This window comes from Streptopelia decaocto (assembly GCF_964273445.1).
Source record: "Streptopelia decaocto genome assembly, chromosome: 18".
Taxonomy (NCBI): domain Eukaryota; kingdom Metazoa; phylum Chordata; class Aves; order Columbiformes; family Columbidae; genus Streptopelia; species Streptopelia decaocto.
Window position 1 is genome coordinate 3,475,804 of NC_138673.1, and position 24,853 is coordinate 3,500,656.

A 24,853-nucleotide genomic window follows, 5' to 3' on the forward strand; every position below is an offset into this window, starting at 1 on the left:
GAGTGGATTTGCAGCGTGGTGCAACTTAACTAGTACCTGGTGTTACCGGGCGGGTCTTCCAGCCCCCCAGGGCTCTTTGACTGGAAACCCAAACACTGCCAGGGCGAAATAGGATTTGAGATGGTGGCCAGTTTGTCTGGGAACCCTGAACCAAAGGTTGCGCTATGTGGCACAAAATGCCAGCTGCTTCCCTGGTGCCCTCTCTGCTCCGTGAGCACGGCGTGGAGCAGCGTTCCGTCTCGGTGCAGGTGTGCAAGGTGTGCAAGGTGTGCGATGTGTGCAATGCCTTCTGCCCCAGCCCTGTGCTCCACAGGTGGAGATCAGCCCAAGGAGCAGACACGTGTGTGTGTGGCGGGGATTGATGTGACACTGAAAAGCTTTTGTAAAATAATAGCCGCACTGTCCGGTGTTACAACCGCCTCAAGGCTGAGTTACCTTCAGTACTGCGTCATGTGGCCAGGTCAACATTAGGCAGCACGGCACAAATATTCTATATACCTTTAAATTAACACTTTTAAAATATGTATTTTATTAAAGGCTTAGCGTTGTCTGGTGTGCTGCAGAGATGAATGGCAGAGAATCTTGAACTGAGGGACTTGGACATTTAAGGCATCTGGAAAGGGGATGGGGAGAGAGCAGCGCTTGCCAGCCACATGAAATGCTAGGGCAATGCAATTGGAACATTGTATTCTCTGAAATCCTGGCTTAGGGAAAAGAATCGGGCTTTGTGGACAACTCCCACAGTGGGAATGTTTCTTTTCACTCCAGCCGTGGGTTTGTGGCACACTGCAGGGCCTCGGTAGCACTGTGGCACCGGGCTGCGTAACCTGGCCCAGGACACAGGGTAGACCTCGGGGTGTCCCAGACATCTGGGATGGGGATCCTGGCACCACTGAAGCATTTGTAATTGTCTGAACACCAGTAGTGTAGAAGATTACTCATTTGAAAGATTTCATGTCATTTAGTCTTCAGTAGGATGTCAGAAGGAGCACAGCTCCATCATCGTTTTAGGAGGCTGATTGTGCATTGCCGTATCCATCTGATACCTGAGTTGCTGCTGTTCTTTGAGTGACTTCGGCCTCATCTCCTCCATTCCTCAGAGATGCTGAGCTTTCTCCGTTTCCCGTGAGTTCGGGAGCAGAGTGGTGCTCGGACGCTCCACAACCCGCGTTGCTCGTGCTCTCCAGGGAGGCCCAGGCAGCAATGGGAGCTGCTGGTCGGCAGCCTGCTCAGGAGCAAGATGTACTTGAAAGCCCAGGAGTAAAGCTGGTGCTGTGGCGCTTTTGCCCTAGGCAGGTGCACCAAGAACTGGAAGTTTCTTGCTGAGTGATTATTCCTCCAGCTCAGTTTTGCAGATGCGGGTAAAGCGAAACCCTTCGCTCACCTGCCTGTCCAGACAGGACCTATTGAAGAGCTGTTGGTGTTGTACAAAATTCCAGTGTCATTCCAAATCTACCGCAGACATGCTGCATCCTCTCAGAACAGTTTTATCTGGTGGTTTAACATTGCTTTTCACCCAAGTGTGATGTATTTGATGTTTAAATAAATATAAAAGTTTATAATTATGTATACATACACAAACAGATGCATACAGTGTCTACATGCACAGACCAAAACCAACCGCATCTCCGCTGTAGCCTGATGGAAGTTGAGCTTTTATGCAAAATCAGTCACAGCTCAGCAATTTCATGCTTTATCATTTTTGTTCCATGTATGACGGGAAACTATAAACCTTGTAATTTCTCTCTTACTGTATAAAAAGCTTTAGATAACATCAAGATATGGAAGTAATACAAAAGATGCCTCAATACATTAATGAACAAGATCTGGCATAGACACTGTACACCTCCATAGCACAGAAAGGAAAAGAGAAAAATGCGGCCTTGAGTGATAAGATTAAAATACATGGGGGGGGGGACACGTGAAAGGGAAAAAATACTTATAAGGATGAGGGCTTGGAAAGGTCGGGCAAAGCAAAACATGCGGCAGGACGGGATGTGCCTTTGCTGTAACTGTGGAATCTGCTTTATTCCCCTGTCTGTCATCTAATTCACTTTTATCTGCATAAATTAAATCACCAGATCAAAGCCATGGAGCAAATGAGGACCTATATTTGGTCCTTTAAAGTATGGATTATACTTTATTGGTTCTTTAAAGTATGGTGGTGTTATAGCTATCTGTCACTTCTATTCAGTACAGAAAAACCAGTTTAGTTAGACTGGGGCCAGGGTGTTCAGCATCTCGGTGAGATGAGTTAAATCTGGGCCTAAGAGCCTCTGAGCACCAAGCTTTATGTAGTTGACTTAATGACAATGATGAAATGACAAGAAAAAATAAAGGTCTACACTGCGTGGTTTCCTGGTCCCCCCCCTTCTCAAAGCCAGGAGGTTTAGTTGGATGCCATTAGTGAGGCAACTCACCAGATAAAGATACGGGAGAGTTCCCAAACACATGTTTTCCCACCTTTGCTCCGCAGTATTAGTATTTCTGCAAATGGGTGTAATCATCTCCCAAGGCACATTCGGAGAAATGCATCCCAGGATGTACAGTTCGGGTGCCAGGTGGGGAGCGGCGGCAGCACCGGCAGCTCCCCAAGGGGCCCAGGGCTGCTTTTGCTGCTTTTACACTGCAAGACTTCTAAGTTCAACATCCATGTTTTCAGTGCAAGGCCTGTAGATTAATTTCAGGCACATGGTTTTACAAAGCAAAGTTTAAAAGGTATCTGTTCACCTGCGGCAGTTGAATTTGTCAGCTCTAACTCCACCTTTGATTGGCAAAGTTTTCCTTTACAGCCACATGATAAAAGCCATATTATTTAAATATAAAGCAATATACCCTGTTTGTATTTCTGTCGCTTTTTGACTGTCCTTCCCTGTGACAGGCTAATTGCCAAAAAGCAAATAGATACTTCATCCCATAAAACCAGTGTTTAAATGCACATTATTGCACATGGGGTGTTAGAGCAAGTGAAAAGGGAAAGATGTTTTCAAATACCTGAAATATCTCCTTATGGATGGTGGAGATGTGGGGAAGGAGAGGATTTATTAGCTTTTCCCCTCTGGGTCCAATCTGGGAGTAGAGCTGAGGATACGTTATCAGGATGTACAAAAATCCTCAGGTCCCCAGTTTTACTCCTCTGCAGAATTGCGTTGGTGCGCTGCACACTGTACGTGCAGCGACGCTTATTCTGCGAAGGCTCAACTGCCAAAAATAAACCTCATTGGGATTCCTGAGATGGCTGCTGTCAAGAAAAGTCAAATTTGGAGCTTTAAGCATGCGAACAGTGTCATTTTAAAAAGTCTGTTCGCCAAGGAGATAAATAGGGATTAGCCTCACAAGCTGCTTTAGCTCCACCGCATCCCGGTGTGTGCGAGGGACGAGGTGCCGGCACCAGGAGGATGGAGCTTGTGTTGTGGTTCGTCCGCTTGGCCAAATCCTGGCCAGGGCTGCGGCAGGAACGAGCAAGGATGCTGTCCTGGCAAAGGGACAGCGTGCACGGGGTGACCGTGGGGATCTTGGTGCTGTGAAGATGTGTCATCCCCAGCGTGGTTTCCTGAGCCATTTCTCCAAGTCTTGACTGCACAGGTTTACTGAAGACCAGGACAGAAAAGTCTTGCCAGGCTGGGTTGGAGCATCCGCAGCCCCAGGGCTTTGTGCCGTGGCTGAGAAACTGCCTCTGGAACCCGTTATCATATACCAGCAAAAAAGGCAAAACCAAGCCAACCCAGAAAATTACGATGTAACATGTCTTTTCCTGAACATCGTTATTTGCACTTCTTTTGAGCACTGCCAGTTGAAAAACTCTCTCTCTTTGTAGCTACTTTGTCATACTGACCATGCAGATACCTCTTTATAGTCATTCCTTTCGCCATATTTTTCTCGAAGTTTCCTTTGTGGGTGTGAACCATGAATTTTTGGTATAGCTTTTGGGTAAGCTGTGTGAGCCTCAAAGAGCTCTGTCCGAAGACGCTTCAACGGAGATACTGAATCAGCAGCAGCCTTTTGCCATTGCAAACAATTGCCAGGTATATCCTGAAAGCAGTTCCTTCCTCTTGTACGGTTCCAACAACATCATTAAAAAAAAATCTTGTCCTTTGTACTTCCTCCCTCCTCCATACATGCACATATCTTGTACTGAATTCATTTTTCAGTCCTGACTTTGTGCAAACACAATGTTGTGCTGCAAGCATTAAAAGGCAATTTAGTACTCAAAGGATTAAAAGCTCATGTTAAATTGAAGACTACACTTGGCATAAACATTAAAAATTGACAGAACACCCTACACATTAACTGCACCAGGGCTCCATAATTAGCATTTAAAAGTAAAACATCATTTCCTTACTGTTTCCTACTTACTCATTTATAATGCATTTATTATAATATGGTTGTGAATATGGGGCTTTCCACTATTGTCAGTTAGTAAATAAAAGAAAAACCTATTCCTGTTAGAGACATGGGCCTATATACAAGGGATTGGGGATGAATGGTTTGTTCATCCAAATCTCAAATGCGTGATGAATCAGCAGTGACTAACTAACCTCATTCTGGGTTTAATTCTCTTACAAGAGCATCCACAGAGAGAGCTCCGGGCTCGGCAGCGTTGGGTTTCGTTGTCTGGCATCGGCAAAGCCAACACGGGATAAACTCTACTTGTAGGGATTTTGATGTATTGTGTTGGGTCTAGTGCTGTGCAATGTGGGAAAATAGATAGATGGCTCATCCTGTAATGTGGAAAATTTGTTGCAGATTGAAATTTGAATGCTAAAGAAAAAGAATGAGAAAGCAAATCTCATTAGAGAAGCGGAAAAAAAGAAAGAGACTATCAAATGTTAAAGGGGTAGTGCTTTATTGACTAGTTTTGGTTGCAGATGAGATAGTGTTTTATTCATGCATACTAAGGCAGACCTTTTTTGTCATTAAAAATGGAAGGTAAGATGGCCAAGCACTAACTCTGCTGGGCTGCACTGTACTTGTGTGTTGGATTTAAATCATGCCCCATTTCTGCACTGGCCCGACATTGTCTTTATTACATTTTTCTTCCCATTCCGCATCCCCTAAAACCACTTTCCTGTACTTCAGCAAATCCATCAGGCTTCAGCCAAACCTTTCCTTTTAACAGATCCATAGCTCTTGACACACTGGGATAATTTTAATTAGGCAGCTTAGCTCATCCTGGGTGTCATTTGATCAAGATTACAGTTTCCCAAAAAGTGTCCCCACGTCCAGACCTGGGTCAGTGAGCAGACGTTCCTTTTCTCCAGCACAAAAGGAGATAATTCACTCTGCTGGTCAAGGCAACCACCTCCAATTGTGTCCGGTTTCCACTGGTGCCGTGTACTGAATCAAACCCCGACCCTCTTGCGCAGGGTGGGTTTGCAGATGCCCCACGTTCAAAGCGACGAGGAGGGAGCCGGACGCACCATTTCTATGAAAACCCACCACCGTTCGCATCCAAAAACGCGACAACATGCAAATCATCTTGAAAAGGCTCCACCATTACGTCTGCACAGCTTGCTGACATGATAAACTTCTTTTTGTTCCTGCTCTGAAACCTCACATCACACCCCGCGTCCTCCGGGGTCGCTGCTGCGTGGAAGACAAGACCACGTTTTGTTCCGGCTCTGTGAAATGCAATTAGAAGCCCCTCCGCTGCCAGCGGGAGCTTCGGTTGAAAGGAGAGATGGGGAAAAAAGGGACCTCCCCGCCGTCCAGCAGTGTGTTGACTTTGAAGTCCCGGACCATCTTTTGTCCCCCCCAGAGGGCCTTTAATCAGGACCTTTGCCTTGTCATTTGGGGAGGGGGGGAACCTGACACAGTTGGTGGGGCTGTCCCTGTGTGCGCCAGGAAGAAAAGTCTTTGTCAGAAATTTCCAGTGACCCAGGCACTTTGTTTCTTTGTCTCTCCCAGACGACTGTTTGAACTAAAAAGACAACGAAAACTCTGGTATGTGCTAACAGTATTTTAATGGGGAGCCCGGCTGACTTCTTGCGAGCTTTCCTGCCAGGTCCAGGGCAGCCATGAGGCTTTTGGTCTGAAGGCCTCTTAAAATAAACCCAGTTCTGGCAGGTTTTTATAGCCTTCTCCTCTGTGTATGTCCTGGGTGATACAAAGAGCCTCACACCATAATATTGCAACACGCAGCTAAGTAGAAAGACTTAATTATCATCTTATGTGTAATATTCTATAGACAAAGCTCAACGTGCTAATGCTTGACATTTTGGGTTTTGTGGTGTGTTTCGGAGCAATTTATAAATCAGCAAAAACTGCTTAAATACGTAGACGTACACCCCAAGCATCACATACATTATATACATTTTACAAATCGTGGAAGCACTAAGATAGACATGAATGTGGCCTCCGGTGCCACGATGGAGGTGACACAGGGCCAAGGACGGATGATTTCTGCTCTGTTTTCTGTGGCATTTTATGGATGAACAAAATTGCTCCACTGAAATGCTGAGAATTATGTTAAAACTCAGCTTGCCAATGGTTTTCATTGAAAAATCTACTTGAGCTACTTTTGAAATAATTTTTTATGTATCCGTTACAATCTCACTTTGCTACTGAAATATGTACGTTTGCACTCATAACTATGAGTTTTATTCCTCAGGTAGAGGCATAAAATAGTACTCAGTGCTTTTTAAATGATATAAAATATTTCTAAAATAACTCTTCCATCCCAGTTAAACAAACATTATCTCCTTACCCATTTTTTCATTCATGTTTTGATATGCTGCAGCTTTTTCCCTACGTTAAATCAGTTCCTCTTTAGGAAACGTGAATTATTAATAAAGGGGGGGGGGGGGGGAGAAAATATAGGAACAAATAGATTAATAAGTAACTGTGATAAGATCTGGCAGCCTTTCTTAGAGGTGCGTGTGGCGTAGAACATGTATTATCAAAACAAGTTAAGTTTCCTCATGACTCTCATGTGTTATATTAGGTTCTCAAAGCACACCTTCTCCAGTAATGCCTGGAGTGATCCAGACTGGATAGAGATCAACTGATTAACTGGATCTCAGGAACAATAGCTCGGCTTTGGTATCAATTTTACTCTTTTGGCTTCCTCTCCATGACCTTCCTATCATTAATTTTTATGTGTATTATTTTGTATTTGTCCCTTTCTTCTTGGAAATTCAAACGTTTACCTTGAATTCAACACCAAGCCTTCATCCTGCAGTCACTCATGTGTTCCATCCCGTTTATGAAACGTTACATTACAACAGAAAATAAACCTGCCTGCTCCTGCTAGCACAATAACAATACACACGGTATTGCATGCAACATGGCCGACACATTAATTAATAATAGAGGGACTTTCCGTAATTAATCTTGAACCTCCGCAGTCCTGGCTCTCCCTAGGTTACCTGTGTATTTCTCACTTCTTTGCTTTCTCAGTAGCTGTGGTTCAGCCTTGCAAAGGCTCTGGCCCTAATCCTGCAAAATTTATAAAATAGCGTTTAAGTTTGAATGCCAGAAAGCTTCAAAAGGACTTCTTTTTGCTTAAAGTTAAACAGATATTTAAGTGCTTTGCTAGCTTAGGGTCAAAGTGTTCAGCACCTTGTTGGATGATGTCTCATCTGCCTCCTCATTAAAGATACATCAGAACATTTGGCAAGTCTTTATCAAGCAGAGAGGTGCAGCCAATTGACTTTATGTGACAGCTGAAAGTGAAGGAGATCAAGGGAGCTTGGGAGACAAAGAAGTTCAGTTTTGTTAGAATCTTAAATGAAAGAAAAATAGGGTTTTGAGAGCTAGTAAAAATTGTTTCTTGTGTTAGAAGGATTTTGTTTTTCCCGAGGACTTTAGATCTGGACTTTTTGAGAGATTTGGATGTGGGGATGGAGGGCGGACTAGAGCAGAATCCATCAGCTTATTTTGTTGTCGACCTTTTGGTTGGAGCACCATGACTTGTCGCAGCATTTGGAACAGACTTCTGCAATCCCAGGTGAAGATGCACCTGCAAATTGGGAGCCTTGAAGAAAATATTAGCGAGGTTCTCACATAATTTTGACAAGAAACAGCGAGGTGCCTGATAGGCTTAATGCTGAGTGAAACCAGGCTTCAAGTTTACAAGAGGTCAACTATATGACATGAATCCATCTCCAGCGTTTCCAAAATGATGACCAGGGTGAAGTTGTCTCTTTTGGCTGCAACATTAGCTTGATTAGTTCTCATGATACAAATTAAATGGTTGTTTGCGTTTGTATTTCTGTTAATGATCGTATGAAAAAGCTATTTGTTTTAAACACAACATTGTGTCCGTCCTTTCTCTGGTGCTGTAAGCTCAGCACGTCTGCATGATGGACCCTTTCGTTCCGTAGCAGAAGGCTGCAAGGTCCTGGGTGAGGTTCTGCTCTCACCAGAGGATCAAATAGCAGATGAAACTGGGCAACGTTCAGTTTTTGGCGCTATCTGCATTTGCCTCATTGGATGTTCCTCCCCTGAGGAGCAGGAAATAACCAAATCTGTTGTCTCCTGTTCACTGTCCTGCCTGTTGCAAGGAGTTTCTCCTCCCATGTGCTTGTGCTGCACCTCATGCCATGAGACCTCTATCAGGAGCTTTTTCTGGAGCCCAAACAGTCGAGTGGGTCAGCGCAGGGGAGATGTGCCCACACCAGTGGCCAGCGGCCTACCAGCATGATGGCCAAGGTGCATTTTTGGAGGTCCCAAGAGGTGGAAAAGAGGTTAGTGTTGTCCCTCGGGTGATGGTGGCCCCTGCTGCAGGGACAGAGCTGGAGTCTCCCAGGGACAGCTGCACTTTGGGCAGGTTTTTGGCAGTTTTCTCCTATTTGATGAGCAGCCCTCCCTGTGAGAGAAGTCTGGCCTTCCCCGAGCCACAGATCGGCACAGCGAGCTGCCTGGTCCCCCCAGTGCTTTACCACATGGGAGGAGACTTGGTCTGTCTATGCCTTTTTTTTTCCTACATCCTGAAGCTTAGATGCAACTAGAAATTTGGGGTTTTTAATAAAAAAGATGGCATAAAAGTAAAAGATGCACGTGTCAGCTTTACATTTATCCTTATAAGGCACATCGGCAGTAGATGTGCGTTTCTGCTAGGCTTATTTATTAAAGTGTTCTGCACGGCAAAGGAGGTATCTCCAGTGTTATTTTCAGGCTCAGCGAACTCCAGAATGTATTTGTGAGTTTCCCAGTTGCGATGACATCGGTGTGGAACCGCGAGGAAGGGGACTCGGCGACAGCAGGCGGCTTTCCTGCCACCGCTAATTTACTGTCTTTCTAAGAACCAAATCCCAAACACTTGGAGTATTAACATCATTTCAGCTCTTAAGTAAAACTAAAGAAGTCTTTTCATCTTTCCATTGAGTGGCGGGCTCCTTAAGTAGATCACAAGCTTTATGCTGCTTTGTCTGAGCAAGGAGGAAAACTTTAATTGTTCCCATCTTCTAGTGCAGGTATTGATTAATAAAATGTATTAGCAAAGATCTTGGCTTACTTTTTGCACCATCAAACAAGTACTTAATGACTGTATTACTATGAAAATGGCATCGCTTTAAAGCATTGGATTTGAGCCCCTTTGTACTTTGCTTTCATTTGATTTTTTTTTTTCTTATCCCATTATGAACAATAAAGTTTCTCCCATACTTTAATATTACCCAGCGGAAGGGAGAGGAGGTGGTGAGTAGCTCTTAGCTGAGGGTACCAAACCGGGCCAAGCTGGGAGCCGCAGGGAGGCTCTCTGCAAGTGCAAACTGGTCAGCAAGCAAATGGTAGATGGTAAAACCGGATAATTTACTCTAATTTAGTATTTGGTGGGTAGGAATATTAATATGACTCACATGCTAAGTTGGAGAAGGTGTGTTTATGAGGAACACAACTAATAGGTCTGTGTAAGATGAAGAGTGCTGCCTTCCACCTCATTTCATCGGTTGTCCTCATTTGAGTCCCAGTTGTAGAATCTCACTTATTTTACATCCCTTTGTAGCTGCCTCCCAGCCTCCTCCTCCCACCGCGTCCCTGCGCTCGCCACGCGTGTCACACATCACACGTAACGCGCCCGTATTTTGCGCACTTGCTGAGCGGCAAATCCACGTGAGTTGGACCAATTTCCCCCTTACTGTTAGGGCCCCATAACGCTCCCCTTTTTTAAGCACATCTTCTCATATTGTAGCTGGGAGTTCTTGGAATTCCTTCCGTTTTATAGCCTCAAAATGCACCCTGACTCAGTCTTGATAAACCACTCCTGTTTGCGCCTTGCCAGGCCACAATGTCATACTAAATACTTCCAGTTTAGAGCATGTTGAGCATTAATACAGAATTTTTAGGGCCTGACAACAATTTGATGCTTCAGTCTTGATGCTTTTACCCAGCCTGTCTTTGCCCATCCCTGCTAACTTCTTCCATCCAGGCTGGCTGGCAAACCTTGGGGGGCTTATGGTGACTGGAATGACAACACGGTTCTTGCTGCAAAAGAAGTATTATTGCAGAACACTTCATAATCTGTAAATTTGGAATTAAGGCCCAACGTTTTATAGTACCAGTACTGGGAAGTCCCATGTCTGTAACTAAAAAAACCACCATGGTGACAATAACACTTGGATTTTATGCAATGCTTTTATAGCCAGTGCTGAAAATTGAGGCGTAGAGAAGTGAAATTAGAGTCCAACTGCCTTCCACACCAGGGAAAACCTGAAAATACACCCACAGCTGACTCGGAGTCTGCAGCTGCTGGGCCAGACTCATCCCTTCAATAAAATGTGTGCTAGTCCACCTGTGCAGACACGTCGGGCTGCGGCTCTGCTGCTTGGGTGCCACGGTGAGAAACACGGTCGCGTCGCTTAAAAATAGCCAGAAAAGGACCCTTAGTCCTTTCTTGCCTTGTTCCCTTCACATTCACAAATGTTCATCTCCGTCTCTCCTTTTTTTTTTCCATCCTTCCTAGGGGCGATGACTGACAGATTAATATATGTCTAGCTACGTGTCTTAGAAATCAAAAGGAAGGTGCTGTCAGAATCGCTTGTCAGAAAATGAGATTAGGCACACTTGTCATTTGCTGAGGATTGCAGTCTTTCAGAGATAAGGTTGCATTTAATGAGTGTAAAAAGCCTCCTTGTGAAAAAGGGGGTGGTGCAGGAGAGGGAGAATGATTATTTTTCTGGTGTCAGCTGAGTGCTTTATCATCTCCCTCGATGCGCTGGCACCCTGGCAGGCGCTGATAATGGCTGCTGGGGCTATTGCACCTCTTCAGCTGCTCGGCAGCTTCAAAAGTGATGACTTGTTACCTGCTTTTAAACTCTTCTTGGATGTCGAAACCCACCATCCTAAGGGAAAGGAGCAAAAGCACGTATAGTGTGTTTTAAAGAAAGACCTGTGAAAACACACAGCACAAAGGGAATGTGCTAAATGTATAGCCACTTTCCCCGGCAAACTATAAAGAATACTCAGCGGGTTTCAGTGAAATATGGAACTTGTCTGACAAGTGAAGGATAACTAATGAGAAACAGAGCTGGATCCCACTGAAACCAATTGTGTTTTGTTATGGAAAATATTTATCAAGCTTTTTTTTTCATTTGTTGGTTCTCCTAACAGTGCCATAATAACTCCTCTTATGTATGTTATTCGGTTTCCCTCATATACATCTCGGTTATTTAAATCTGCAGTGAGGTGGGGGTTTTTTGGTTATCAATTGGATGTTGTCATATTGTACATGAATATTTTAGGGGAATGTTTCATTCATCAAAGTAATGGTCATTCTTTTGCCAAGTTAATGTCTTTGCACTGTTTAGAAGCTGGCTAAACGTTCAGATTTATTGTTCATAATGTACTATCTAAATACGAGATGACAGTCAGAAATTGAATTTATCTCTTCAGCAGAAGAGACCCTACATTAGCTGCACGTTTCTGCAATAGTATTGCTTTACTTGGCATACCTCTTTGAAAATTATCCTTGGAAGAATAGATTTCTGTCGTATATTCTCCTCATCAAATGACTTGTGATTTTCATTATTTTGCTTGAATGTTAGAAAATGGAAGAAATTACTTGATTGGCTTATGGTGCTGATTCAGCATTTTCTGGGCTAAAAATGACCAGAAAGACAGAATGGGATTACGGCACGCAATAATGGATGCTTTATTCAGCGATAAGAAAGTCTCTTCTTCTGACTGAGAAGAAGAGAATGGCAAATATTTCTCTCTCATTAGTTGATTCAGTACCCAGATATTGACAGACAAATTAATTTGAAATACTACGTCAGTTGCAGAACCTGCTAGCGGCAGAAATTAGGGGAGGATAATGGCCACAGCTGAGGAACGGCGCAGTTATGAAGTGCACTCACAGGAGCGCTAGTGGATGGGAAGAGTTTATATTGGATCTTCTTACTCAGGGATAGGATCTTACAAACGGTCCCTGTTACACCAGAGTGCAGGTAGCAGCAGCTCAAGAGCCCAGCGAGGTCTCTGGGAGCTAAACCGTGTTCCATCATATATTTAGTAACTCAGAATTCAAACCACAGGAAGGTATCCAGAAGAGGAGATAAAATGCATGTATTTTCTGGTTGAAAAGTAACAGTTTGTGGATTCTTGCTCTGCATGGTTGGCAGGGGAAGGGAAGGGAAGGGAAGGGAAGGGAAGGGAAGGGAAGGGAAGGGAAGGGAAGGGAAGGGAAGGGAAGGGAAGGGAAGGGAAGGGAAGGGAAGGGAAGGGAAGGGAAGGGAAGGGAAGGGAAGGGAAGGGAAGGGAAGGGAAGGGAAGGGAAGGGAAGGGAAGGGAAGGGAAGGGAAGGGAAGGGAAGGGAAGGGAAGGGAAGGGAAGGGAAGGGAAGGGAAGGGAAGGGAAGGGAAGGGAAGGGAGACTGTGGTGTTCACCCCAAAGATTTTGTGCTGTTTGGAGAAGGCTCAGGGAGAAATGGCTTCATACTTGTAGGACAGCAGTATAGTACAGCAAATGGGTTCAGAAAATTATCAAAACCTCCTCCAGATGTGCAAAACTGGCCTAAATTCTGTCCTCAGAAGCAGTGGAAACCACTTAGTATTTTATAGGATGAGGCCCACAAGGATAGGGAATAGAGAGCAGCCCTATTGTTCCCTGAGCCCCACTTTTTATCTTTGTTTCCATTTGAAACCAAAATCATAAAACTGCCTGCAGAGCAGTTGCCTTGCTGTTCCTCTAAATGAGAATTTCAGCTTTTATGCTAATTCAGTTTCAGGTTTCTTTGAACCTGCAGTTTATGGGCCTCTGCTTAAAACTGCAATCTGTTCTGCATAAAAGGAAGGATTACAAAGTGCTTTAGTTTTGCAAATGCTGCAGAAAAATAAAAATAATAAAAAAAGTTGCACTGTCATTAATACGCTCTGGCGGAAGTTTTCTGCTTTGTCAAATGAAAAGCTGTACTGGCATTGAGAACGTACCCAGTGAAGTTACATAGTCCCAGCAGTTCTGTTGCCCTCTAAAAGGAGACAACGCTGCACGCACACCCAGGCCCACAGCCTGGCCTTGCCATTTACTTTTACTACATCTGTTGCTACTTTTTCTGGCATAAACCAGCAGTGATTTTGTTGTTGTTTAGGTCACTCTCAAGAACAGGTCCTTTCTTGAACCTCTTTAAGGCATTAGCATTTAAGTACTTTCTGGGCGGGATGTTATGCCATGGCTTGCTGTTCAAAGTCATAAAACTCTGCTGATAGCTCCATAAATTATTTTCTTAGGGAAAAGAGCCTGCATCTCTTCTCCAGAAATGGGCAAAATTATGTATGTTTTCAAAGTATTATGGGGGACTTTATAAGGCATCGTAATCACGCTCCGAACTCAGACACCGCTGTGTCTTCTGGAAAGATTAGCAATTTAATGGAAACATAAATGTTTCCAGTCTTCCACAGAATACCAAAGAATTGGAACCTCCAGTTTTCACATTGCCAGGAAAAAGCTGCAGAACCTTCCAGGTGAGGTGAGGTTTGCCATCAATAATTTAATCCAATATAATCTGCTGTAATTTCAATATTCATTTCCTCCTTGTGCCAGAGATGGGTAATTCTTCTTTGGAATCACTCTATGACTTGGAAACAAACGCCTGCTTCTCTGCTGGCTGTCTAAGCGGCTTTAGGTCATTTTCATAAAATGCTTGGATCTGAAAACCTCTTTCAGAGAGTGAAAGATCTTGAAATCACTTTTGATCCAAGTTCAGCGCACTTCATTTGGCTGTTGTTGTGGCAGAAACAAATGTCAACGCTGACAGAGACCACAGACAGATGAAAAAATTCTGGCAAGGTCCCACATAGATAAGAGACAGAAGGCTTCAAAAACCTACCCAGGCATATCCTAAACCACGGGAAAGTGTTGCTGTCAAGAGAGGGGGAAGCTCAATCCAAAGGCCATTGAGATCATTAGGAGACAGTGCTGCTTTTTGGGGTTTTTTTCTTTGATTTAATTTGGCTTTGGGTGAATTCCTAAACTCCAAACTTCTCATTTGGAACTATAAAACGCATTTCGTGCATGTATAATGTTCCAGTAGGAAAACAGAGGTCCTCTACTTATCTCTAAGGCACGAATAATGAACATAATGAGGCCCACAGCCCTGCCAATAAACCTTAACAGCCCTAGGGAGATGGGTAGGTAAATGCATTTCTGATTTTGTGTATGCTGAGATTTCAGGTGTGGCCTGTGGTTAACGCTTGAAAAATCCAGTGCAGACAAGTCTGCAGTTTAATCCAGGCTAAATTTATCAAATTAAAGTCTTTTGAGGAGCCTAGGCTTTAATTAGACCTGTTCTTACCATGCTGAGATGTGGAAAGTCTTGACCAAAGTGCTCATAGAATATATGAGCTGCCACACCTAAATATTATGCATTTAATTCCCTGTCCAGGTACAGCCTCGCTGTCCGTGCCGCCCCCAACTCCTCCAGTTCTTGTGCAGAGAACACTCTGCCATTTTAATGCCTTTATTTTGTTTTCCTTGGTGAAGGCTGAGAGCTGCACTCAAGCCATCCATTTCTTTGGCTGAGCTCGTGAAATAGCTGGTGGGCTGCAATGGCTCTTGGCCACTCTCCACTGTTTATTCTAGAAACCAGACGTGAAGCCATCTCTGTTGGGTTTCTAGAGGAGGAGATGGAAACCACCTCTCTGACAGCACAGTGTGACTCTTTTGCAATATGTATTTATTAGGAGATGCAAAAACCTGTGAAATTTTAACAGCCAACGTCCATGCTCAGATGTGTTGTAGACATCCAGGGATGACCCTGCTAAGGCGGGCAGCTTTGAAGAGCTCTTATTTCCATTGCTGTAACCAGCATCTGAAGTTGGCCATGATTTTTTAATTTTCTGATGAAGCCAATTTGTCACAGTTTTACCGAAGTATCCTCTGTCCTGCTGAGACACGTAGCGAAAGCACTGGAGTGTTCACAGCTGTGGGCTGAATTGGGGGCTGTAGTGGATGTGTTTGCCTCCTGCTTATCGTTGTCATTCCCGTCATGTGGCTGTCCCAGTGGAAACCGCGGCAGTCAATGCAGCTGTACCTCAAATATGAATTTTAGAAAAGCCACGCTGTAATGCTGAGGAGGAAGACTGTTCTTAAATGGGTCATACAGTGATGGAATGAGGAATGAGTGAGAAATATTTGCATAAAACGCTGTAGTTCTACATGAGTAATTGGTAGGAAGGTTTCCTGGGGAGTTTTTCCTTAAGCAGAGCGTTACTCCCTGTGTGGACAGTTCAGAACCCCTGTCCCATTGGGGTGTTCGCTGCGGGCAGGGCCTGGAGCCGCTGCACAGGTGGGTGGGTGGCTGCACCAGGTCCCTGTGCCCACCTCGGTCGCTCTTCCTACCCTCCATACCCTGTCCCCATGGCGAGCTCAGAGCTGGCCCAGGACCTGAGCGTGTCTTTTCAGTTTCCCCATGGATTTCAGGTGCGTGAAGCTTCTCCTGCCTCCAACCACGCACCTGTAGCTGCTTTTCTTTTCTGGCTGGTGTGGGTAGTTCTGCCTGTTCCTTAGGAGAATCGCCTCCTCCAGGCAGAGCTTTGCTGCAGGGGTTAAGGCCAGTAGGGTTTGTCAACCCCATTTCTGAGGATTTAGCTTAAATCCAAGTGGAGCCCACTGGAGTTTAATTCCATTAGCCCGTTATTGATTTGAAACCAATTTCAAGATTTCCAATCTTGAAGACGCTCCCTGGGCATGGCCTTGTGAGCCCGTAAGACCTACCTTAGCTCCTCTCCATTTCCCAGGAAACATCTCGTCCAAGCCAATGAGTGTAACTGCCTCTCATCTTCACAGCAGTCTGGTTTGTAGAAGACACCATTTGGCTCTTACTGCCCTGCTGCAGTGAATGATCATTTATATAATAGTGTATCTGTGCATTTATTTTCTGCGGTGGCTGTTACTAATGGTGTGCGGTGCTTAAGGAAAGCCTACAGTGACTAAGAGATTCATTGACAGTAATGTTTGGTGCTTGCACTAGCATCAAGCGAGTCTCTGCAAGCGTCGGAGCCGTGGCCCCAGACCCCTGTGTCTCCAGGAGCCACGACAACTTTACCAACAGTTGGAAGTCTCTGTGTGGGCCACCCTGTCGGGAATTGGGGATGCTTTTTTTCTATTTTAAAAAAAAAAAAAAAAAAAGTTAAAAAAATGGATGCTTTCAGCCGTGTCGCCTCCCGCGGAGCTTTAGCGACTGACACTCCGATCTCCGGGGACGGGGGGCCGGCTCCGTGGCCGCGAACGGGTCCCCCCCACCCCGAAGAGCGGCCCCGCCGCCGCGGGCGGAGGCACCGCCGGTCTGGCCGAGCGCGGCGCGGGGAACCCGCCTCCCGCCGAGGCTCCCCCGGCCCCCCCGCGGAGCGGAGCCCGGCTCGGCGGAGCTGGGCGGGGCGGGGCGGGCGGGGAGAGGGCGGAGCTGGCGGCGGTGGCCGGGTGGGAAGCGGCTCTCGGAGCGCCGCGCAGTGCGGAGCGCCCGGGCGGCAGCGAGGGGTCTGGCCGGCGAGCCCGCAGCCGGGCCGGGCGGAGCAGCGCGGAGCGGAGCGGCCGCCCCCCTGGGGATTACAGGCTTGCGAGGTTGTTTGGACGGGGCCGGAGGAAGTGGGACCGGGCCGCTGGCTCTCCCCGATGGAATTCACCTGAGCGCGGCTGCGGCGAGCCCTGGACGGCGGGAGGGACAGTGCTCCGGCGGGAGCCCGCTTTGTCTCCGGCGAGGACGGGCATGACTTTTTAAAAGCAAACAAACAAAAAAAATTACCCCTCAAAAAACCTAAAAAGCAGAAGAAAAAATAAAAAGCCGCCCGAAGGAAGGGACGCGCTGCCGGCTGCAGCTGGAGCCCGCGGAGGGAGGCGCGTTGGCAGGAGGGGCCGCACCGCCCCGGACCCGGAGTTGCCGCCGCGGAGCCGCTGCCCCTGGCTCGCCGCTGCCGCCGCACATGGTTTTCTTTGTCCTGCTGCTGCTTTATTAGCGCTTCGCGGCCGCCGCTCTCCCCACGCCCGCTCGCACACACGCACACCCCTCTCTCTTTCTCTCTCCTCCCAGGGAACCATCTTGCGGGGAGCGGGGAGGGGGGGCTCGGCTGCCCGGGAAGGATGTCCGCCGGGCGGCCTGCGCGCCCGGTCCTCGGAGTTGTTCCCGAAAGGATTAGTTGGGCTTTGGCTGCGGGACTTTGAGAGCCGCGCTGGATCGGAGTTTGCCGGCGCTGCCGCGCACACACACGCACCTCCCGCACCGCCATGAGCCCCGGGCTGGCAGCCGCGCTCAACCCCCGGCGAGCAGGTAAAGCCGCTTCCTCCGGCGGGGCTGGGCGGGGGCGCGGGGCCCGGCTCGGGGTCCCCCCGGCGGCGGGAGCTCGGGGCGCCGAGCCCGGGCACCCCGGGACGGGCGCAGCGGCGCGGCCGAGCCCGCGCAGCTTCCGCGGAGCGCGGGCAGGTGCGCGGTGGCCGGGGCTGGGGCGAATGCTCCGCCGGGGCCGTGCCAAGAATGAGTCAAGCCGCGCTGTCTGGACAGGAAATATTTTAGTCATACATCCACTTGAAAGACAGTACATTCCTTGAGAAGGGAAAAATACTCTTTAGGTAATTTTTTCCTTTTTAAGCCTAGGGATTGCGAACTTGTTTCATTTCATGTTGAAAAGGATTAAGCTGCGCTTGGTAACAAGGGGATTTATAAAGGAAAAGGGCCGAAGTGCAAGGAGGGGAACTGTTTGGAATCGGCTCCGTTCCTCGCACCGACTCCTGAGGCTGTTCGGACGTGGAGCACCCGGGATGGATCCCCGTGATTCCTTAAAATGTAACATATCCAACAGAGAGTGTATTTCCATCAGCTGCTCAAGTAAGACCTGGCAATTATTAGGATAAAGGGGAACGAAGAGTCCGTTTTGTCAGGATAAAGGGGAACGAAGAGTCAGTTTTGTCTCGGGTAAAAGGACAGCCAAGCTCCTCTCCGTTCTTTAAACATCAAGGTTTGAGCACATTGCCTTCGAGCACCTATCGCGGAAATAAAGGCACTTTGTTGTCTGCCCAGATTCCTGTCAGTACAGAGGGGGTTTTAGGTCAGCACTGCCAAGGCATTGCATTTCATCCTCCTGCGGTAGCGCTGAGTTGTTGGGGTTTTTGCAATTAATTTGGCTTTTTGTTCCTTTACTGTTGTTGCGTGATATGACTACCTAACTATGGAAAAATGATAGTTGCATAGAAATTGATACAGTATCTGCTGGCAGAGATTGTGCTCACTGCTGTTAATGGTCATGCAGTACCCTAATTACGGTTTTATATTTAAAAGCAATTTTTAAAGTAAAGAAATAGGCAGTTAAAGTTCCATCGCACAGCTCAAGCTGGTGAAATGGGTTATTTTTATGATAACCCAAGTTGCTCTTCCATTCAGTAGTGTGTGGTCAGTAGTGCAAAATGAGATGCACTCTCGGACAAGCTTTGTCTTTGTAAAAATGTTCCTCTTTTAGATGCACATTGTACTGATAATCATCCCCCAGCTTGTTCACACGCGGTTCTCGGGCAGGGTGTATTGTGCCCCTCGGTATGTCCAAGAAGTGCCCCTTCCAGATTTCACAACGGTGTTTCCGACCGGTTTATGCCTTAGCACAGAAAAATATTTTGCCTGAAAAACCATAGCTTAAAAACAGTCTGTTGGTTTGCGTTTGGCATTAGAGCAAACTTCTTAAAACAAAAATGCTTTGCTCTTTCTAGTGTTTGGAAAAATGAAGCGAATAGGAAGCTACAGCTTCCCTGAGCTGTTTCAAAATGAAACAGTAAAATAAAGTAATAGCTGGAACTGTAAGAAGTTTGCTTTTTACTATTGGATTTTCTTTCTAAAGAGAAAGAATGGTTTGGAGAGTTTTGACTGCTGAGAGAAGGTGCATTTAAAAAGACAACAACAGCCAAAATTCACTGGAAAAGGTCATTATTTTTAATCAGAGAGCAGGCTGATTGGCAAGGTTAGCAAAGCATTGAGCATCTCTTAATTTGTTGGACTAATATTGGACTGCTCTTTAAAGCACATGTCCTTCTTGATCTCTTCAATTTGTGCATTATTCACATATTTTCATTAATTTAGAGAAAGTCATCACTGAATAATAAATCCATCATTGGGTAATAAATCCAGTGTTTACAAGGTATTTAATTGAGAAGAAATACACCAGCCCAGCTTTTATAGAAGCCAACAGTAATCTAGTAAAATCTGTCTAGAACTCTGCAAATGAGTAAAGCTATTTTTAATAATTAATCATAGAAGTCTTGTATGTTGTCAACTTGAGGGCAGACAAATTATTTCAGTGTATTGCTGCACTATGATATGCAATCTGAACTGCATCGACTTATTTATTGGCGATTTCACACCTAAGTTTTTAGCGCAGTCGAGATATCTAATATATGTTGCTCGTGTGGTGGTCTTTATCTGGTTTTGAATTCAGAAATTCCTTCCCTTTAACAGAAACGCTGCAGCCTGCTTTCCTAATAGTGTTTTTAATTATTTCTCCTGAATGCAGTGAGAAAACAGCTCCTAGGAGAAGACTGAAACCTTTCTCCAGTGTTGCGTTTTCCCCTCGTTTGCGATATTTTGTTACTGAGCACATTTCTGCCGACATCTTTTCGCAAATCTCTCTTGGTGGGGTTGGATCCGAGACCCAGCTCAGAATTGCACAGCTCTGTGCTTTGTGAACGTGTAGGCGGTGTAAGTTGAGGCTTTAGATGTACGGCCGTGCGTTATGTGTGTGTGTGTGCGCAAACACAGCTGGACACAGATGCACAAACTTAATGCTTTCTGCTTTGGGGCTCAGGATGTTTGTAAAATTAACATTTGCAGTGTTGTCTTCCCCAGTCTGGTTTCTTGCCATGATAGTTTCTGAAAGGGGGAGCTTGTTGGTTTTGTGTGAAACTTAAATAAGGCTTTTTAATAATAGGTAGAAAGATTAACCGGCGTACTTGTGTACAAACAGTACATGAGATACTAACACAATATTAGGAGGGAAAAACCTCCCACGGATAAAGGTGGCTGATGAAAAATAAAATGGGTTATTAGTTTATACAGAGCGTGGTGTCCAGAATCAATTATTTTGACGAAGGCAAATCTTATGTGGAAATAAATGCTAATACTAAATACTAACATGCTCTTTCTTGTTCAAAGAGTATGTAACAGCAATTTATAAAATTATCTAAGTTATCTACACTGCTTTAAAGATGGTAAAAATCCAATGGTTGACACAGTAGGGGGTGTCCAAAAATTCTTTAAAAATTAATTAAGAAATCTGCAGTTCTGCAGATTCCCAAAACTGTACTGTCTGGTTCAGTCATGACTCTTCTCCACTGCAAAATCAATGTCAGAATGTATTGGATAACTACGGTACAAATATATAGTTTCTCTGCAGCTACTATGTTGAATAAAAACCCCACTTCTTTCTTTATTAAATAGAATCTTTCCCAATAAATATCTGCACTGCAGGGCGGTGAAGCACAGCCACACAGCACCACCTTATGGACACTTCTTCCGAGGCCGCAGCTTCCATGAGCTCTCTTGGTTTTGTCACCTGATTTGTTTCTCTAAGATACACATACATATGTGTGTGTATAAATATACCGCCGTGCCTTTTGAAATCTATCACTTGCAGAAAATGTAACATATTTTTTTTTATTGGTCTTACAGGCATCTGATGCCAGCTCTGAAAAACTGTTCAACGCTGTTACAAATAAAGGTAAGACTGCAATTCACATCACAAACATATTTTTTTCCCCGCACATTTCTTTTCATGGCAATTTCAATGGGAGATGAAATGTAACTTGTCTCGCAGAAATGTCGCAATCAGCTTGTTAGTGCTTTTTATGTTTCTCTCGGTTTCAGACGTGTTCTGTATGCTTGGTAATTGCTTTGCTTAAGCAATATAAAATAAAGGCTTTAAATAATGCATTGCCTGCCAGGTCAGAATTAATTTAAATAACAATATTAGGGAATAGTTTATTTTACAAATGGCTTTAATTTAAGCTCATTTAAATAACTGTAAGAGTTTTCAAAATGTTTTAACTTGATTGTTACTCATCAGCTACATGATAGACGTGGAATTATGAATAGCCAATTTGCACTGCTGACAGTAATAACCAGCCAACGTTTAGTATTCACAGGATAATAGTCATAAACCATGGCTTACTGTGCTGTGTGCTTTCTGTAGAGTTAATAAATGATATAGAGGGCCACATTTAAATATTCAGTATCCCATTAATTTCTTCCAAACAGCAATCCGAAGAGAGAGTGGCTAATGATATAACAGTACATTAAGGGAAAACTTACCCTAAATCAGTGCCAGCAAGCTGCTGTGCAGAGCTGGTCCTGAAGCAGCATTATTAGAAAGGCTGTAGGCTTTGGGGATTTTGTTTTTATTTTTAATTCTTATTTTTTGTTTGGCTTGTGTTTTTGTGAGTAGGGTCGAGGGAGCAGCTCCAGGGATGAGTTGCACCGATGGGTATAATTCAAAGCTTTTAAAATATGTCTGTTTTTCATCCCCACTGCCCTGCTTCTTAATGGCAGCGCATGATAGCTGCTTAGTAAAAGGGTGTGCTTCTGGCTGGAAATCCACGCTATTTTAACTTACTGTTTTTTTTGGAACGTTTAAGTAAGTTTGCATTAAGAGAGGCAGATTTGATTAGTGAAGTCTAGGTGTTTTATGTTGACACGGTGTGGATTTGCTCAGTCTTTGCCCTGTGTGCTTCTCACCGCATTTGGGTTTGTTAGTGCAGTGGGTCATTCTGGGTTTTTTCGGTGTCTTTTAATTCCCTGAAGCTGTGGTGGTTTAACTGCGGACGGTATGTGACCCTGTTACATTTGGGATTGCTGTGCTGATACACCGTTGCTTATGAAGTCTTTTGCTGCATATTGAGTTATACTTATATTTAATTGCATTGCGGATCTATATTCCTGTTTTTCATGTATTGGAAGTACAATCTGGATGGAATACTTCTGTGGTCCAACTAGGTTATCTCACTTAGTAAGCTGATAAATCCTTTATGTTTAATTGCATTTACATTTTCCCCTCCATAGGCCGTGAGTAGGTGGCACAGCCAAGTAGAAAGGAAGAGTTGTGTGTTTGGAGTGACCCGAGGGCCCCAAACTACATATGACTGCATCTTTATTTTGCTAATTCACTGTAAAAAGCTTTGGCATTTGAGCAGCCCTTTCTTGGGGCTGGGCCAGGGGAGGAGCAGCCGGGGAAGAGCCCACATTCCTGGCCAGGCCTGTAACCAGGGTGAGGGGCTCCTCCCGGCCATGGACACTGAGTAGGCCCCTCTTCCTCTTCCTTTCCCTTCTTTTTTTTTTTAAATTTAAACACGTTTCCCACATTCTTATTTGTGTTTACTTACCGAGCTTGATTCGTGGCATCTATTTGGCTGTGAATACCCATGCTTGACAGGGAGCCTTTTCTTCTGAGGTACTTTTCTTTGGTGATTTAGTTCCCTTGAAAGGATTAGGCTTTCTTTGTGTAGCCTAAAATCAACATGGGCTTTTCGAAGATTTGCTTGGGAAACCGTACACAAATAAGCTTTTTAGTTGATGGTAGATTATTCCTTTGCCCCTTATTTCCATCAAAATGGCGTCTTTCTTTTCTCCTCCTGAGTTTCCCCTTAAAGCCATATGCTAATTCCTGTTGGTAACATGAATGACAAGGGAAGAATCAATGCAAATCCAGGTGCGGCCAAACTAGGCTGACTGGTATTTTCTTTTTTATTCCCCCCCCCCCCCTTTTTTTTTCCCACTGGGAGAAAGAGATTAAGAGGAAAGAGGGCGGAAAAAGCATAGGGGACAGTTTTGTTAAAGGGATTAGCATTCAAACTGCTAAATATCAGGAAAAGAGCCTCAAAAAAGATCCCCTGTTTGGAGATAATGTCAATAATTGCTTGCAGCCAGGTGCAGCGGGGCTGGCGGTGGTTGGGAGGCTGTTGCCTTCTCTAAGTGTCTGCCCTGGGGAGGGCTGGCGACTGTCAGCTTGATGTATTCCAAGTTCAAGTTCTCTCTCTGCAACTCAGTCTGTTTGCTTCCAAGCCAGTTCTTCCCCTCTGAGTTGTCCGTGGCTGCTTTTGCCAAAAGCAATAAAAGTCACTTGTAAGAAAGGTCAGATTTGCATGGGGTAAATCATCATGAAACCTTCAAAGCGGCTGGTCCAGGCTGGGCGGGCTGGGCCGGCTGACAAGTGTACGTCCCTCTGTGTGCAGAGCCAGGCCTCTCAGATGTCCATGTCTCATATAGACTTTGTTTTTCCCTTGCCACTTTTATTTTGCAGAATTATTTATAGCTGAGACAGCAGGAAGTACAGATGTATTTACAAAACAGAAATCCTGAAGCATTTTAGCCCTTGTAAATACATTTTGTCCCCTTTCTGTCACTTAGTTGTGGACGTCAAGGCTGACAGTGAGGTCAGGTTTAAGGTGTGATGGATTAACATGGATGTATAAGGTGGAACAGTCCCTTCCTCAGAAATATTAATAATTAAAAAATCTGTAGCAAAGTGAATTCACCCCCAAGCCTCCCTTGAAGAAGTGGTAAAACCCCTTGAGGAGAACTCTCTCAACTTCCATTTAGGAGTTGGCCACCCTTAGAGCTGATGCATCCCTAAATCTAGAAGGGTCCTTTGAGTTTTGGGGGGCGGCCCGTAGATGTTGGGGACCCTCAGGGCTGGGGTAGGTGTCATGGCCGAGCGATGCTGCGTTGCAGAGGGCTGTGGGGTTCCCGTGTCCCCTCTGTGCTGTCCCTGCTCCTGGAGGCCCCCCAGCCCTGCAATGGGTCTGTAGCAGGGCTGGGAATTCAGGAGGGACGTGGCTTGGTCCCCAGGGCAGGAATCACTGTAGCTGCCGTGGAAATGAGTTGTCCCTGGTTGTGAACTGGAGCGTCGCTTGGGCGGGAATGTTTACCTCATAAGCCTTAAAATGGTCTGGAGAATTGATTCCCGTGGAAATCAGGGTGGCTGTGTTGGGAGATAAGCACCTAAAAACTCCTGAGGGTCTGAGCCCTTAGTAATACTTGTAAAAGGAGCAGTTGCCATGTAAATAAATCAATGAGGTGGGCAAGGGATGGGAGAGGAGCACAGCGCATCGTCTGCCTGTCTGTCCCCTCCTGTCCTGCTGGTTTGAGATCGCTGTTTGTAGTCTTTTAAGTCTTTGAAAGAATATAACTTTTCCTTGCCCTGGGAGAGCATCAACCTTAGCACCATTAATCCTGGCCCAAGTACAGGCTTTGCTGATGATTTTTTGTAACATGACTTTCCAGCATAATTAAATTCCATTATCTCTTAGTAATTTAAATAGACACATCTGAAGCTGTAGAGCAGGCAGCTCCTACTACTGTGTATTTCATTTATGTGAACTCCCTCCTACGTACCCTTGGAAAACAGCTTTTCCTGGAGGGAGAAATGAGTCCCAAAGTGATGAAGTTTTCATT

General features: G+C 45.2%; 1 protein-coding gene across 8 annotated transcripts in view; it reads left to right on the forward strand.

The window, feature by feature from the left end:
- Positions 1-24,853, forward strand: part of AUTS2 (activator of transcription and developmental regulator AUTS2) — a 712,052-nt gene that overhangs the window by 625,139 nt on the left and 62,060 nt on the right. For 7 of the 8 annotated variants that reach the window (XM_082068573.1, XM_082068577.1, XM_082068578.1 and 4 more), the window contains one exon: positions 21,077-21,125. In XM_082068573.1, the coding sequence (XP_081924699.1) occupies positions 21,077-21,125 (49 nt within the window). Of the gene's footprint in view, positions 1-16,854; positions 17,699-21,076; positions 21,126-24,853 lie in introns of those variants that run through there. The other variant, XM_082068580.1, reaches the window with a different exon arrangement.